Genomic DNA, 17,639 nt, shown 5'->3' with positions numbered 1-17,639 from the left:
CTCATCTCAAATGTTCCTTAGCATGCCATACCACCAACATCTACCTCTGACACTACAGTCCAACATAATAAAATAGGAGGCATTTCTTCTGGAGCAGTCCTCAACTTTTGCAGACAAATGGCACTGAACTAATTGTGTCTCTTCTTCAGATTTTTTTTCACTTATGCCTGACACAGCTTTCTCTATGTCCTGTGAAGCTCATGTGGGAAGAGCATATGGTTATAATACTATTGTTGGCGGAGATCCCCTGGACTGACCACAGTGATTAAGCCACTGCTGACTTCAGCACATGAGTTGTGTGCTGTTTAAAATATACGCAGGAAAGCATTTCTTTCACCGCTTTACCCTGCCTCAAAAATTGACATTTTCTTTCCTCTGAAATCCACCGAAGAAGATTTTTTAACAACAAATTAGAAAATACGAAAGTTTCATTTCCTTATTTGAATGGAATACTTTCTACTGTCTATATCATTCTGCACAGCACTCCAATGAAGACCCACAGGACACTGGCAGAGTGTGGGCCACAGCATAAAAATCCTGAAACCAAGCAACTCTTTACATAAAAGTAATCATTTTAAACTTGAGATTCAGTATCAGATAAGTTTCCACAAAACTTTTATTCATATAATGGGCATTTGCATTTGTCTTTCTACCACTTCTCTACTTTCTCTGTTGTAGCAGATCCCTTGCAGGTTCGGGAGTCTGGCAAAAATGATTTTTTTCTTACCGTTCTCCTGTATAGCCTGGGCTGCAATGGCATTGACCTGTCGCTGAGTCGCAGATCCCTCCATTGTGGCACTGACACTCCTGGGAACAGTTATTCCCATAACGACCTTCAGGACAAGGCTGACCACAGACCATGCCCTGTGTATGCAGAAAAAAAAAAAAAGTCTTACATTTTGATTTCAGGTTGAATGGACAAGGAAGAAAGGTTTGTAATGCAGGGAGATCAAGATCATGTTACTCATCTAGTGCAGATCTTGGAAATGAAAGTCTCATCTCCATCTCACAGTCTATATTTCAGCATTAAATAGTAAAGTCCTCCAGGATTTCCATTTAGCAGGCCAAAACTCATGGAAAATACTAATTCTTAGCAACACTGATAATTAAAAAACATTTAAGACTTATTGATGTCAAACTCTTTCCAATTTCTTTATTAGCAGTCATATATATCAGGACATCTGGAAATGCCCCCCAGCGATTAAGAGCATAGAAATCTACAACTGCTGTAATGCCTCAATTACATGATTTTGTGATCTCTTGTTATTTCCAATGAAAGGAAAAGCTGCCTAATTGCACTGAAAGCAGTGAAATACCTTAAAAGCTTCTTTTCCACAAAATTTCAATTTCTGCACTGCTAATTACATATTTGGAATTAACTGCAGTTATGTACTGACAAAAATATCAGACCTTAAGACTTTTAAGAAGCCAATTCAAGAGAAGCAGATTTATAGGTATCTCATCAGGCAAAAGATACATGGGAATTTTAGCTAACATAAAACACTTTAGAGCTTGTATTTGACTACTTTACGCCAACTTTACATGGAAAGCAAAAAAGGTTATGTTAACAAAATTGCTTCACACAAAATTGAAAAATCTAAAACTAACATTGAATTATGCTTAAATAGCTATTTGGAATGGATAACTAATCTGAAAGCTAAATAGTAACTTATTAGTTAAGATACACACTGGCACAAAATTTTCACTATTTCTTCATATGCTATATGTCTTTACATTAGTGGCATTGATGCCAGTAGAGGAATTAAAGACAAAATGCAAACAACTGTATCCTGTGATCAGTAATTTATGTTCTTCCATCACGAAATGGAATAAATGTTAAAATTACTATAATCCAAGTTAGGTTGACAGGTGAGCAGTGCTTACATAGTTAGACATCATTTGCTCACAGTGATGTACCCTAGCTGGTGAAGAGCTCATGTTACCACTGACCTCCTCATATATCATGAGATAATTAGAAGTTCAATAAACACTTTCCATCCTTTTGATCACCTTCCAACTTCCTAACTCAGAAGTGGCAGTCTGGTAAGGGAGCCTGCATGCAAACAAGGAATTTCATTTGTATGCATCTTTCCCTATCCACTGACCAGAGGGTTGAAAGTCAAAAGACAATGGTCAAGTTCTGATGTCTTGTTTCTGTTAGCATCACTTAACACCATACCTCAAAATTTGGGTGTTGTTTTTTTTTTTTTTAAATGCATACTATACATTTGAAAATAGATGCAAAATACCCTGCGAAAAATACATAATGTCTTTCTAAGGAGGTATCGGCTCCCTAGAGTATTATGTTCTATCTCAAAGTGAACATTTTCTAGACAAAATTCAAAGGATAATTCACATCCCTTGCTTCCCAGGACCTTACATGGTTAAAACAGCAGTGCAGAACTGGAGGATTTTCAGCAACAGATGGTTTTTCAAGTATTTTATTCCAGTTCTTTATGCTGAAATACACTTCTTATTACTCCTGGCTACAGGCGGACTGCATTTTATGTTCTAATCCACAGCTCTTTTCTGATGCTGCCTGAAATCTAGAAATATGGAAATTTTGCAGAGCACTGTTGATTTTAGAAAGGGTTTTTACCATCCATCCTGGTGGGCATGCACACTCCCCGGTCACGTGGTGGCAGATGCCTCCATTCTGGCAGGGGCATCTCTCCTCACACTGCGGCCCGTGCTTCCCCGGGGGGCAGAGATCCTCACAGCTGCAGAGGTGGTACACAGCAGACACAACTGTTAATTGGGCACAAGGCTCGTCCTCCAGCTACCTCTCTATTGCTAATGCTATCATTTTTTTGTGGTCAAAAGTAGGCAACAGAAAGCAGTTCACAATAGAAGCAAACTGAATTTTGTATAGCATCCATGCAACACACCTGGAAGGTAACAGGAGTTACCTTCTGTAACTAACAGTAGTTACTCCAAAGTTGATTTCCCCTGTTAGCACTCTTTATATTCTGCATATCCCTCCTGTATACAACATGCCCTCTACTTACAAGGCTCCGGTATATCCAGGAGGACATCTGCACTCTCCAGTCACGTGGTCACAGGTGGCTCCATTCTGACACTGACATTTCTGATGGCAGTCATTTCCATATGTCCCTTGGTCACAGCGCTCCTCGCAGCGCCACCCTTTGAAACCAGACGCACAGTGGCAGGCTCCAGTGATGGGGTTGCACAGGGCTCCGTTTTTGCACTGACAGCGGCTGCTGCAGTGAGGTCCCCAGTGGTCACTGTCGCAGGCTGGAAGGGCAGAAGGAAAAATGTCAACCATTTTCACAGTAGCTCACATTAGAGCATTCATGGAACTTTATGAGTCAACTGTAAGAAAAGAGAAAGAAAAAGTTACACACCGAAGTTGTTATTGGGAACATCCTTAGTTATATTTGGTGGTAAAACATTATCTGGATGCAACAGATTTGGTTATCCAGTGTGTCTTCACAGTCATTCAAGTGCATCTTTTCTTATGTGTGCCAGTGCAGCCTGTTAGAACCCCGTAAGTAACCACTTAGGGTATCTTAGAATCAAAAGAAAAAACCTACTGTTTAGGAAGAAATCTTTCTTAAGTGAGAAACATGGGAATTCTGTAAAGAGCCGGAAGGTTAAGGTCACTTAGAGTTCAACAGGAATGTGCTAATCATATGGTCAAATGACCTGGTTTTATTTTTGTGTTCTATCAATAACAGCACTGCAACAGAAAAGCGTCAGTTGCAGCTACTGGAAGTCTGGGCTCCCCACAGTGACTGACAACCATTGTTCTCTCAGTCTTCTCCCGGGGCAAAAAAGACAGGCAGAGAACAGACACGCTTTCCTGAAGTACGGCAAAGTAATTCGAGACACATCCTTAGGGTAGGAATTGTTCTGCTATGGGAGCTGTTCACTTAGGCTACACAAATGAAAAGGGATTAGAGCCTTTTAAGACTTTTTTTCCAGTAAAGATCACAAGAACCTGTACTCTTAGTGGAGATAGTGGGAACACCTACACACAGCAAAATGCAGAGCAACAGAAAATACTGTACGCATTAAAAGTGCCCAGCAATACTATCAAACTCACAGAATGACTACCCACCTTATTGTCACTGTGGCTTCTCCATTTATCTACTTGATGATATTTACTTTCTGCTCTGGACTACGCACACAACACCGTACACACGGCCTATGGCATACAGCTCATCACAGGATGTCTTTACCCATGGCAACACACATTCACTCACAACTTATACCTACTTATTTTCGGCTTACTCACATGGCACAGAATATGTAATCTGCTTACTGAACAGGTGATTGTCCCCAGACAACTAAATATTTTGGGATATAATTATATATGTAAGAGCAGTGGAACTTCTGAGACAGATGCAAGTTCTCTCATGACTGAACAGACACCTCTACACTTGTTGTTTTTTTTCTTAACACATTAGTATGGATTCAGATAACAGTCATTTGTCTGCTCCCAAACAAAGTATACAATTTCAATTTCAGTTATTCCTCATGCAATAATAATTAAAACCAAAAAGAAGTTAGGGATGTCTGATAAACAGAAGAACCCAGACAGGCCAACAGAACATGGCTGTTCCAGTGCACAACTCGGTCAAGTACAAACATGGCCTAAGCCCACCCTTAGATATAAAGACATGACAGACAACGTTTGGTTCATAAATTCAGGTTTTTGTTCTTTTCCCGTTAGCTGGTAAGTGGTGTGCAACAACAAACACACCTGTTTGGAGAATTGGTTTAATTAGTTTCGATCCATACAGACCAAACCCACATACTTCACATCTACCACTGCACAAGCACTCAGGCACAGAGACTGCCTTGCTACTCACTTGTGAAGCACCGGAGCCTTGCGCTCCCTCTGCTCCGTTTACAGACCCATTCCCAGTGTGCTGCCTCTCCCTGGGATGCATCTTGCTGACTCCTGGGGATTTACTGACGTATGAGGTGAATGTGCTGTGCCGATGAACTTGAACCTTTCTAGACTATTTTACTGCAAGAGCATGCATCGCACAGAATAAAATAATTTATTAGCTTCCTGACGTGATCTTCACATTATATTTGCAGGAAATCATTAAAATAAAAGGTAACATATGGCTGCTAATAGGATTTCCAGTCTCACGGCCATTCTCCTGGCAACAGCCTGGTGGGTAACAAATATTGAGTACGTGATTCTTCAATACAGCACAAAGGTGAAGCATCCTACCAGAACTGTGATGGCTGTACCATAGTATGGATGCACAACAGTCCATTATGCAAGGCCTGTCACCAGCCTAGCATCTAACTATGAGTTATGGGCAGAACTGTGGAGGAAATTGCAGAATTAATGGAAAAAAATAATATTTTTGAATGAGACATATAAATAGTCTACATCTGATGACTGCTAATCAATAATATTCCCCATAGGAAATTAAAGTGGTTTGTCAGAAACTGACACTCAGCTCACCATTAAAGAAATAAAAAGACAAAGGGTAGAAATGTTTTCTCTGGTGAGTTTATTTTTAAGTAGCTTTGAATGCTGAATTTACCAACTATTACATCAGACTGCTTCTGATGCTTCCTAGTATTCAGAAAGTGAGAAAGCTGAGCTGGAAGTTGCACAGCTGCTCATCTGGTGGAATGGATAGTCTCTGCATTAATAACTATCGTCAGATTACAGCCTGTCAGCTGGAGTTTAATCAGAATAGCTGCTCTGCTGTCCTGACTGCACCAAGGTCACAGACACACACACATATGCTAACACTACATGCACACACACACCAAAGTGCCAGCTACTGATTGCCAAACAGAGCTGAGGTTGTACATCATCTGTCTCAGCACAGGGTGTGCATGAAAGAAAAGCGAAGTAGAGAAACAAGTCTTGTGTTCAGAAAAACCTGGTTCAGGTTAATTTTCTGTATTTGTCATAAAGAAATAGCCAAATACTGCTGTTTTAATGCAGAGCACTATTCTTGCAAAGGTGAACATAATTTGTTGTTGTCCTTTCATATGTGTTGTATTGATCCCCAGTCGTTTGGGTTCGTTGTTGTTGTTGTTTTGTTTTGTTTTTAAGCAGATGTTATCTAACTGCACTGCTCACTATCGGCTTTCATAGGAGACTCCTGAGGTCCTTCACGTTACACTGCTGGGAAAAAAAGATTTCAAAGGAAACGCCTAACAACATGGTGGTGTTGATGCCCTATCTTGTTGCCATTTTTTGCTTTTATACTTTCTGTTTGTCTGCACATCACACAATGCGACAAATATCAGGTGGAAAACTTATCCTTCTAAAGGCTGCACAGTGAAAGCAGAAGTCTCGGGGAAAAGGGGCACCACATTGTACAAGCCCTCAATTAAACGAGCAGGTTTGGTACAAAACTTCGAGACAGTATAACTCTACCAACACAGAGAAATGCTCTATGAAACTGAATGCCGAATGTTGATTTTAGGAACATACAGAAGCTCAAGGATTCAAGTGTGAAGAAAACACTTCTGAGGAAAAAAAAAAAAAAGAAAGAAAGAAACAAAAATCCATGATGTAAATTGCCATCTTTTTTTTTTTTTTTTTGTCTTTTGCAGCATCTGTGAAAGTTTAATGTACTGTAGTTCCCATAACTTCAATGCATATTGTCATTATGTGAAGCTAAATGTGCTTTTATGCAAATGGCTTCTGAACTGCTAGTTATTTGCAAATTGCAGCATAGGGAAACTTGGTATTTTATAACACTAAGTATTCATTTCTATAATTATTTAGAAGCATCTTTGAAGAATTTGGTAACTTTCTCATTCTGTACAAACAAATATATTTTTAACAAAATGAGATTGCATATTTGGTGGGCTTTTTGGCTTTTTTTGTTGTTGTTGATTTCACTGAAAAGTAAAAAGAAAGAAAAAAAATGAATAAGTAAGCTTATTCTTGACAAACCCATCTTGATCACCTACAATTCTGTACTTCTGTAAAGAATGGCCTATAATGAGAACAAAATAAGGCTTTCAAATCAGCTCAAAGAACATTTCAGTAAAAGTATACTTAGAAACTCTGACTTACAACTACCCTATAAGAATGCTACAGTTCACTTTCTTCAAGACAGACGGTGATTTTTTTCTGGTTTTCTTTCGTTTTTTTGTTTGTTTGTTTGTTTTTGCTTTTTGTTTTTTGTGTTTTTTTGTGGGCTTTTTTTTTTTTTTTTACTAATAGGGATGTAAAAACAAAATATCATAGCAAAACTAAGATAGACTATTTCTACGATTGTTATTTGAAGCTGTCCTCCATGCATCACCGAGATAACAGAATGGAATTTTAGTTTGGATTGCATGTCTTTCTGTCTTTTTACAGGAGAGCATTTTTGTATTTTTCCGGAATTATATACCACTGTCACCAAAACAGAGGGGACTCTTATTGGAGTACTGGGCTATAGTACTTTTATGGTCTTTTGAAACAATTGAGAACAAAATCTTCATCTCCAAAAAGCAGATACAAAGTGAACCACTCCCTCTCCTGGAACACAATATGGTCAAGAACAAATCTAAAATAAATAAACAGTAGCAAATATGCAGAGTTCCTCCCTGTCTCTTCAAAACTTCAATGTAATTTCCTCAGATAAGTCACAGCCAACTGTTAAGTAAAAAACAATTTTCTTTGCTACAGTATGTAAAATAAATTGAAGCTGCCTGTAACTTCAACATAAGCTCTGATCATCCTTTCTTTGTTTCTAAGTTGTCATGTCAAGGATAAGTCTAAATCTTTGCCCCTTCCTTGGCATCACTTCTTTGACTCTCAGATATCTATTGGTTTGTCCTTACTTTCATGGCCTTGATGGTCTAGTCCTCATCTATCATTTCCCATTCAGTGTACAAATATCAACCATCACATTTACACTGTCCATGACATTAGGCCCTTTGTTATATTTTGAGACTGTTGTCTTCCTTGCTTCTCCTCTAGTAGCCCCTTTGACTTGGCAAAGCTCTCCATACCACAAGCTATAAAATTGCCAAATTGTCCGTCTCCATGCCTCTACCTTTCTGTGAAGTCTACAAAAGTTAACACAAACTCTGAGGCAAATATGCTGAAATCACTACCTGTCAGTGTCATTTGTTTCCTCCCTCATCTATTATGTGTTTTGAACTTTGTTTTTATCTGTTCTTTGCCATCAATTACAGGCTCTTTAGGACAAAGGCAACTTTCTGTTCTATATTTTTACTCGCAGAAGGTCAACCATGTCCCAGGCTGCAACATTAAAGTGTGAACATCAGATTGAGGGAAGTGATTGTCACCTTCTACTGCACTTTCACTAAGACCTGGAGTACTGAGTTCAGACCTAGGCCCCCAGCACAAGAAAAGCATGGAGCTGTTGGATTGGGTTCAGAGGAGGGCCACGAAAATGCTCAGAGGGCTGGAGCACCTCTCCTATGAAGAAAGGCTGAGGGAGCTGGGCTTGTTCAGCCTGGAAAAGAGAAGGTTCTGGGGAGACAGCACTGCAGTCTTTCAGTATTAAAGGGGGCCTTCAGCAGGAGAGGAACGCTTTATCAGGAAGTGTATTGCTGGACACAGTATAATGTCTTCAAAATGAAAGCGGGCAGCTTTAGATTAGATATTAGGGAAAAATTCTTTACTCAGAGAGTGGTGAGGCACTGGCACAGCTGTCCAGAGAAACTGTGGATGCCCTGTTCCTGGAGGCGCTCAAGCTCAGGTTGGATGGGGCCCTGGGTAGCCTGAGATGGTGGGGGGTGTCTCTGTCCATGGTTGAACAGTTGGGACTGGATGACTCTTAAGATCCCTTCCAATTCAAGTAATTCTGTTATGCTATGATTATCGGGGAATAACAACTACTAATAGCTAAGTATAGCCAATGCAAGTAAAATAGAAAAATACTGAGAAAATGCTGATTTATCCAAAGGAGTAACCCACTGAAAGCTTGCTATGATAAATTGCCCTAAGGCTGTATTTTAGAATATGGATCTCTTCTCTCAGCTCCAGAAGTCAGAAACCTGCCTAATATAAATTCACATTAATAGAACTAGCATTTTAGATATCCAGTTATAAGTAGACATACCATACATCATGCTTCAGATCAAAATCTTATCAGAAAATTGGATCAAAATCCTTCTTCACAGGAAAGAGAATATTTCACTTAGATAACAAATATCACCTACATAATATCTTACATAAATGCATTGTACACATTTGGTCTATGAAGAACGAAATGTGAATAATACTTTATCGGTTCTCAGCTACTCTTTGCTGATATGGACAGGAAAAGTCATAGCCATGCAGATGCTATTCTTAGTGATCTTAATTTCTAAGCGTTTCTCTGTTTAAAACATTTATTGATTCACTAAGAAAAAGTCATAATAAAAATATAGTTGTCACAAATCTAAATCCAGATCATCCGTATACTGGAAAGTTTACAGAGTACTGAAACCATTCTCTGATACTACAATTTGATTAGCTATCAGTCTAAATTCATCGCATTTGTTTCCCTTAAGATACTCCTGCAGGGTAGGAAGCAGATAATTATTTTCCTGGGTGAAATTAAAACCGAGTAAAAGTCAAGTTCTGCAGATTCTGAAATTAATAAATACTCAAAATTTGACAAAATGCATTAACCCATAGTGCTGTCAGCCCGTGTGTCAGCCCAGATTTCAAGACAGTAAATGTGAAATACAGCAAACAAAAATTTCAGAGATGGGTCTAAAAAGCCAGAAAACAATGCAAAAAAAAAAAAAAAAAAAAAAGAATAAAAATATTCTTCAGAAAAAAAAATCAGAGCCTTATTTAATAAAAACATGATATTATTCTCCATACACTCTTGGATGTAGTCTGTTTTAGTCACCTTCAGATATTATGAAAATTAATGCATATACATATCAGAAAACAAATCTTTTCCTGCAGACAGTTATTCGTAGTAATTATAAAATATCAATGCATTTTAGTAAAAGACTTATTTTACCTACATCCCAGACACAGCAATGCATAGTGTTTTTTGTTTTGTTTTGTTTTTTTCCAAAGTACACATTGTGTTAAATCTGGATTTCCACTGAGTCTTTTGCTTCCATCTGATTTCATTTGTTATATTGAAGGCTTTTTAGCCTGTGGCATATTTTTCATTCTTGCTTTTTGTTTTGTGTAAAAGAAAGGATTTTATTCAAAATGCTAAGCTTTAATTTAATTTAGGGATTTGTTTTGTTGGGTTTTTTTTTTTTTCAATTTTTACTTTGTAAAAGCTTTTTGACCCGTGAAGTGGAAGAACAATAAAAATGTGTTTTTCAGATCCTATGAAAGACTGGAACTATATGCCTTTCACATGCCATAAATTTCAGAAGACCCTTTAAAGTGCTTTAGATGTTGGAACACAAGGCTGGATAATTGCTAAGGAAAACATACAGATGGCTCTTGGTGTTCAATTTATCTTGGTACTGAGATAAAATGTGTTGAAAATAATCACTATTACTGGAAAAGTTATAAAATTGTAACCGTCTCATTGTATTTTTAAAAATTGGCTGTTGTCCATGATCCTGATTTTGCACAGATCTCCTTGTAGAATATTAGTTTTTATCCTTTCTTCTTTCTGTAATACTTCCTAACATCTTGAAGGTCACCTTAATTTTTAAATTAGTCAAAAATATAATCCTGTGTATTTAGCCAGTGACTAAATACATAAGACAGACTAAAACAAAACCAATACTGAAAACACATTTGCATTGTTACTGGAGGAAAAAAAAAATTACACAGAGGTTATCCAGCAGATCAACTTGGGTAACCACAAATACACTGAGCTTAAGAAATGATCAAAGACAGGTAATGATGTGTTTCTCTGATACAGAAAATTTTTACAAAGGAATAAAATGATTAGCATTTACTGCAACGCCTTCCTTCAGTAAATCTCAACTTAAGTAAATTCTGTAACTGATAACTGAGTTTTGCAGATAATATATTTGTTTCTCTTCATAATTTCCTGTAGTGACTGCACTGACAATGAAGGTGATAGCCATTTCCAGTGATGTCTCTTTTCCCTCTTAGCACCTGATCTAACTTGCTATTGGATTAGCTACTGAGTCCAAAGATACTAGCCTTCTTTGAGGCAAAAATTAATTGTTCAGCTGGCAAAATCAGTAGGTCAGCCAGGAGAACTGCAGACATTCCAGCAAAGGACATGGGAACGTTATGTGTAATAGGAAAAGTTTAAATTTAAACTGCTTAAATTTAAACAACTGGTGTGTTGTCACTTTTGCTAACAGAATGCATTTGCACGTGGCCATTTGGAAGCTGGAAGGAGAAGTTCTCCCTTACCTGAATGAGCTATTTTTCTACATTCCACAAAGGAAACAGCTCTGTATCAGAACACTGCAGTTTCACTAGTGTGTTTAGCGATTTCTAAGTTCTGTGAATTAAGCTTCTGCAGCTTGAGCATGTGTTTAAAATCAGTCTATTCCTTCAGACTGCTATAGCTTAGTAAACTTAAGCAAGAGCTAGTTCTCTATGTATAGCTTGTAAGCTCTCAGTCAGAATGCTTTTGAGAAACAAAATCAGAAAGCAGTGCCAACTTTAGATTCACAAGCTGTGCTACTGAACACACGAGATGCTCCTGTGCACCTTGCCAGGTGCCTGCACTTAGGGGGCTGTTTCATTTGGGGTGCAAAGGTGCCTGCAGAAAACATTCGCACATCCACTTCACAAGGGTTAATGGATATTACAAGCTCCACTGAGAAACTGGCAGCGCCTGCAGCTCACGTGAGCGTCTCACACAAGCTGTGCCAAGCGATCCGGTTTCTGCCATACTCTGCATCTGCCAAGTATCATGAAGAAAACAGTAAGATTTGAAAACTTAACGAACATCCACAACAGTAAGTGAAATCTAACTGTAGCAGAGCTACTGTACCTTAGAAGTTTCCTTAACAACTGTATCTATAGGTTAAAAGATGGTTTTCTGAGATTACAGCTTGAAACACACTGCTTGAAATATTAAAGGAAAAGCCAGTGCTTCTCTTCTTATGGTTTATAAAACCATGGTGCCATATTATGCCTTAATGCCACTTGTTCTACCTCCATGCCCTCAAACTATAGTCCCAATGATTTACTATTAATCACCATCAGAGTTAAATTACAGATGAAAATACAGCAATTCAAACAAATCTGAGATTAAATAATCGAACAGAAAGTGCCTATTCATGTTTTCACAGGCAGTTCTAGCACACATATCATAAAGCAGAATAGAATACATGTCATTCCTTTTTTCCTTTATTACTCAGGCCAGCTGGGGACCAGGAATGCTTTATCATTTGCAGTCAAGCCAGTGTAATATCGATTTTGGCCTTTTGCCCCTGCTCCAAGCTTATGCAGAAACTGTCCTATTGATTCTGACGGAATTATTTGTGGACTACTAGGCATGGGAAGAAAAACAAAAGGAATGTCCTGATTGTTTACTGTGGCTCCACATTAGACAGCATGTGTACCTAAAAAAATGGACAACCAGGTCCATATTTTATGTTTTACAGCAAATACGGTTCTACTAGTGAGAATGGAAAATGGGCAGAAAAAGTAATTTACAAATGGAAAATGTAGTCTGATCAGCACTACACATCTAGATAGCCAGTTATCATTCTATACAGCAACTTTTATAGAAGACTGCTTTATACACAGCCTGCTGTCAAAAATGTTCTCACACAACAACCAACTTGACACGTGCTATTTAAAAATTTGATATAAAAATAATCTAAAATAGGTGGGTTTGGTTGATTTGTTGGTTTGCTGTCATGTTTTTTCGATAAATTCTATTTGTTCACATTTTTAACATACAAACAAGGCTATCTTTACCACCTTATCCTTTTCTAAAGTTTTCCCCTCTGCTCAGACTAGAATTAGCTTGTGCTCCTGAAGTTCACAAACATTTCTTCAAAGTGATGCTGACAGTGTGCAAGTTGTGCTGACTCACTCGATCTGAGGTACAGTTTCAACAGGTCTTCTGCCCACTCATTTGTCATTCATTTACTGTGCTCAGTCAATAAATTATTATTATAATAACTTGTTTTGCATGAGTTTCATTCTTTCTTCTAGAATGAAGAGTTCTGTAAACAAGTGACCACCCAATCCAACTCGTTTTTCCCTTCACTTATATGTATGTTAGCATCATCTCCTTCATCATTTCCCACCAAAACTCTCTGCAAGCAAACACTGAGTAATAGACTGCAATACTTTTAACTAAAAAGAGAAGGCCTGAAGAAAAATTACATTTCACAGAGACAACATTCTCAAGGGAGATATTATTTAATGAGTCAAATTTGGAAAACAAATCTCAGTTTTTACTCATAGAAGAAAACATCCATTCATATTTTCCTCACAAATAGGGTGCAGGGTTTTCAGAAAGGCAGAGAATGTGAACGATGGAAAAGTTAAGAGTTGGTCTAGAAATAGGCACTGAATAAGGACAGCCTCAGAGAAAGAATACTGATAGGGTACTCTATTTAAATCTTCATCCCTTTCCCCTCAATTGAAAGCAATCACTGGCCTAGGCTATTAGGAGGTAATGGTTGCCACAAAAAGAAATGAGTCTCTGAAAAGTTTAGTCCCTGAAAAGGTTATTAGACCATAGCACACCCTGGTATGCAATGGAAGGAGGAAGCTTGCTTATTCAGCTTTTACTGTACAATATACCAATTTAGTCCAAGCAATCACTCTGTCACTTTTAGAGAGAACATTAAAGTGTTTAGAAAGCACTTAAATGCAATTACCTCCCAGGAATCCACTGCACGATAGAAGCCACAGCATATGGTTTAAAAAAATATTTTAAACAAAGTGGGTAAATAGAACTGAGAAACAACAGGTAAAATTAACTGTGGAGTGTGTGGAGTGTGTCCATTGGCAGATGGACAGAAACTGCTACAGGCCTTACTCTGTTCTCAGATACTTACAGATGAAATGACAGTGTAAGGAGAATAATCAATCCTAATAGAGAAAGGATTGTATTTTGGAAAAAAAAAAAAAAAAAAAAAAAGTTCAGTTCTGTAGTTCTATGAAAAGTTTTTTGCGAAAGTAGGACAGTTGCTTCCAGTGTATTTGTGTCCATGGAAATGAATCGAGAGCTCCAATCTGAGAGTTTGCTTAATACCACACACCCAGAGAGTAATCTTCCCCTTTTCATCACAGTATCTTGTCTGATCATCAGTAAGCAACTGCATCCCTGAACGGCTGCCCTACAAAAGTACTAACATGTCTTAATCATTGTTCCTTCTCTATTATTCAATTAAGTAGTCAAGTGTTTATATGATACATATAAACACACTATGGCAATTTGCAGGAACTTTGCTTTTAATTAATAACTTGCTGTATCAAGGGAAATAATTATAAAAATAAAGTAGCTCTTTACATTACCTTATTGTGCTTTTGTGTTACTAAAATTAATCAAGTCAAAGATCAGGCAGAAAATACAGTTAAAGGCGAAATGTAAAAATCTCCTACATAGGGCAAGTAACAAAATCCAGTGCCAGAGATTCAAAGTCTTGCTGTCTTTCCAAGAGCACTCTCTGCTCTCCAAGTTGATGTGATCTGCACTGTAGCTCTCAGACACATGGACAAGGAAATCACACATGGCTAGAAACAAAGAGCAGCACTCAAAAGGATAATCTAGTGAAAACAACGCCTTACTTAAATTTGTAAATACAGAACAGGACAAATACCAAGCCAAATCTCCCAGCAACATATGAACAAAACCCTTTCATCTCTTTAGCACCTTGCCCTTCTTCTTCTTGGGTTAGGCCAACAATCTGAAATAAATATCTGCAGTTCCAGTTAGCTTTAGTGCCCTGCAAAAGTCTTCAGAGGATCACAGAATTCTCCAGAGACTGCACTGTTCAAAGGTGCATGAAGGCTCTTTCAGTTTCAGCCTGTTATGTATTCACATGAGAAAATAATTTTGGTATTGAGACTGCCATGACAAGCAGTCAAAGGCAGCGAGCTAAGGAAGAAGCATGAGAAAGTAGCTGTACATGTATTCAAAATGAATTATAACGGGCAGGTAAGGGAAATCGACTCTAGCAAATCCCAAGAGAGAAAGAACTATTTCCAGAGAGAGATTTAGAGATTCCTGGCTCACTTAAATTGCCTTTTCAGTGAATTTCAGAGTTGGAAATCTCAATAAATAACGATATCTCCTGATTCTGTGTTGCAGAGCAATGCTCACTTTTGTAAATCCAAGTAGTTACAGAGAAACTCAATTCATAAGGCTTAAAGGCAGAAAGTTCGCAGGGCAAAAAGTTACCATTTTTCGACAATTTCCTTTGACATTCCTGCACAGTAGATCAAGATCTGCATACTTGGCTGTCAACTATTTTACGCCTGAAGCAAAACTTTGTTTCTTTGTTTATGAAAAGAATCACTTGTAAGTATATACAAAGACAATACCCCAAATATAATAATCTTACAATGGCAGGTTATAACAAGTTCTTTTTCATGTAATTCATTAATTCTCTTTCTCACGCCATATTTTATGAAATAAGCTGCCTTCACAACAGATCAGTTCCAGGCAGAGTAACATTAGCACCTTGCCTGCAAAGCGAAACGAAACAAATTTCCCTATTTTTATTAAGTGGGGAAAAAAAAAGGAGAGTGAAAATATATCCAAAATTGTTTTTGACCCACATACGATCTAGGTTTTTCCACAGTTACTGTTTTTACAGGAATCTCCTACTAAGCAAACTTGTAGCATAATATCTTTGCAAGGCATCCGCTCTGTTTTATGAAAAAGATTTTCATATGCCCATGAAATTTAAATTGTAAGCATTTATTTATTTTTTATTAATGACTAAAAATGTATGTTCCTTTCAAGTGGATAGTTACTAAGAGTGACCTTCTTTGAGCGTGATTGTATTGAAGTACATGGTTGTATTGTCAGCCTAAACATGACATTTCCTAACACCTTGTGAATAGAGAAGAAAGAAGGATTAGATAACCTATTACAATGAGCAAAAATCCTGATTTGCTCTGAGAACCTCTGTTTTGGGTAAAGTGAAGAAAAAAAGCAATTCATGGTCTATACAAATGATTACCTTTGGCAGAGGAAGAGACAGTACACAAAGATACCACTCCTGCCATGGAGGAGTTTCTGTCCTCTGTCAGCACTCTCTGTCTTATTGCAGCCTGGCTTCTTGGCTGCAGCACATGATTTTACAACCAGGGGTACAGAAAGTGGTAGTGACTAAAATGGTCATCGAATGCTATTACTTCATTCAGTACTTCACTTCATGGATTTGACATTTTGCTGTGTTCTTGGATCAAGTATGTGACAGCCTCTACCTTCAGAATTTATTATTAAGCATGACCACCAGCTGACTGGTGTGTGAGTGCGGCCGTACACCAAGCAGTGATGGTGACAATCTGTCTTCCTCCTGTGTGTGTCCCTCCCAAGATACTCCTCTCTTGCTGCCCTTCTCTTGTGTACACACTCTTAAGGCAAAAGGGAAGAAGAAAAGATTTGGAGAAGGATCACCAAAGTGAGAAAAATGGAAAGAGACTGAGCAAACAGGGAGAATCTATTAATGCAAGAGGGGAACACAGCTGTGGTTTCAAAGCTCAAAGCTTTTAAATGTGACCTTACACCATCATTCTTCATTCATCAAGAAATTTTTTTTTAAAAAAGGAGACTTTATCATTCAAATATCATGTTATTTACTTACTGCAGAAACTAAATTCTATACTATTGGGCATATTTCTGAGCACTTAATATCTCATGACATTTAGCGCTGGTACAGGGAAAAGTTGTCTGCAAGTAAGCGCATAAATATCAGACCACACATAGTAACTTGATTACTCAAAACAAACACCCTGACCAGAAAGCAGGAAACCAAGCACAGGATCAGTGATAATCTGCCCCAAAGAGGGGACAACACACTGAAAAGAGCACAAGATAGGCAGAAGCAGGTGAAAACTCACCACTGGAGCAGTTGGGTCCTCCCCAGCCAGGCTCACACTGACAGGTGTTTGGAGCAATACAACGACCATGGACACATTTGTCAGCACAGTGAGCTGTCAGTGAAGGAAACAGAAAAATAATAATTAAAAATGACATCTCTTAGTAATAGGAAAAATACTGAGAACTTACCCCCAATCAAGATGTTTCATGCCTCCAACATTGTTTAAAAGCAAAATAAATAATAACATTAATGTTTGATGGCCTCCCTTCAAAATATGTATTCTAACTTCTGTCTTCTATTTTTTCATATTTTTAAGGCCCCAGTCAAACTGTGTTGGTATCATTCAAATATGTCTACATGTAGAAAAGAGAAAATCATCCACGTTTAGTGAAAAAAATAGTCATATCATAACACATGTTGGAAAGCTGTTGGCCATGGTAAGGGGCAACTGGCTTTAAGTGTCTCTGCTTCAGCAGATTGTTGGATCAGAAGGACTGCCAATCTCAACCCACTCTGTTATTCTATTAACCCAACTCTTATGCCAAGAGAGATGGAAACCTCTGCAAGCAAAAACAGTGTGGATAAATATAATTTGCAGCATATCAATATCTTAACATTGATTTTTTTGAATGGTTGCACAGTTCAAAACACTGATGACAAGGTAAGTCACAAGGTATAAATTTTATGAATTATTGCAACCTCTATAATAAGTGCTAAGTGGAGCTGCTTGAAACTTTTCACTATCATTACTC

The 17,639-nt window shown here is 37.9% G+C and overlaps 1 protein-coding gene across 1 annotated transcript in view; it reads right to left on the bottom strand.

Moving 5' to 3' along the window:
• The window catches only part of MEGF10 (multiple EGF like domains 10), a 101,446-nt gene that overhangs the window by 47,088 nt on the left and 36,719 nt on the right, over window positions 1–17,639 (bottom strand). Inside the window, exons 5-8 of the mRNA XM_424719.8 lie at window positions 16,907–16,999; window positions 3,009–3,255; window positions 2,600–2,720; window positions 728–864 (exon numbers count right to left, since the gene is read on the bottom strand). Coding sequence (XP_424719.3) covers window positions 728–864; window positions 2,600–2,720; window positions 3,009–3,255; window positions 16,907–16,999 — 598 coding nt within the window. The remainder of the gene's footprint in view (window positions 1–727; window positions 865–2,599; window positions 2,721–3,008; window positions 3,256–16,906; window positions 17,000–17,639) is intronic.

Source organism: Gallus gallus, chromosome Z (genome assembly GCF_016699485.2).
Source record: "Gallus gallus isolate bGalGal1 chromosome Z, bGalGal1.mat.broiler.GRCg7b, whole genome shotgun sequence".
Taxonomy (NCBI): domain Eukaryota; kingdom Metazoa; phylum Chordata; class Aves; order Galliformes; family Phasianidae; genus Gallus; species Gallus gallus.
The sequence above is the reverse complement of the archived record's forward strand: the minus strand, read 5'-3'. Positions and strand labels throughout refer to the sequence as shown.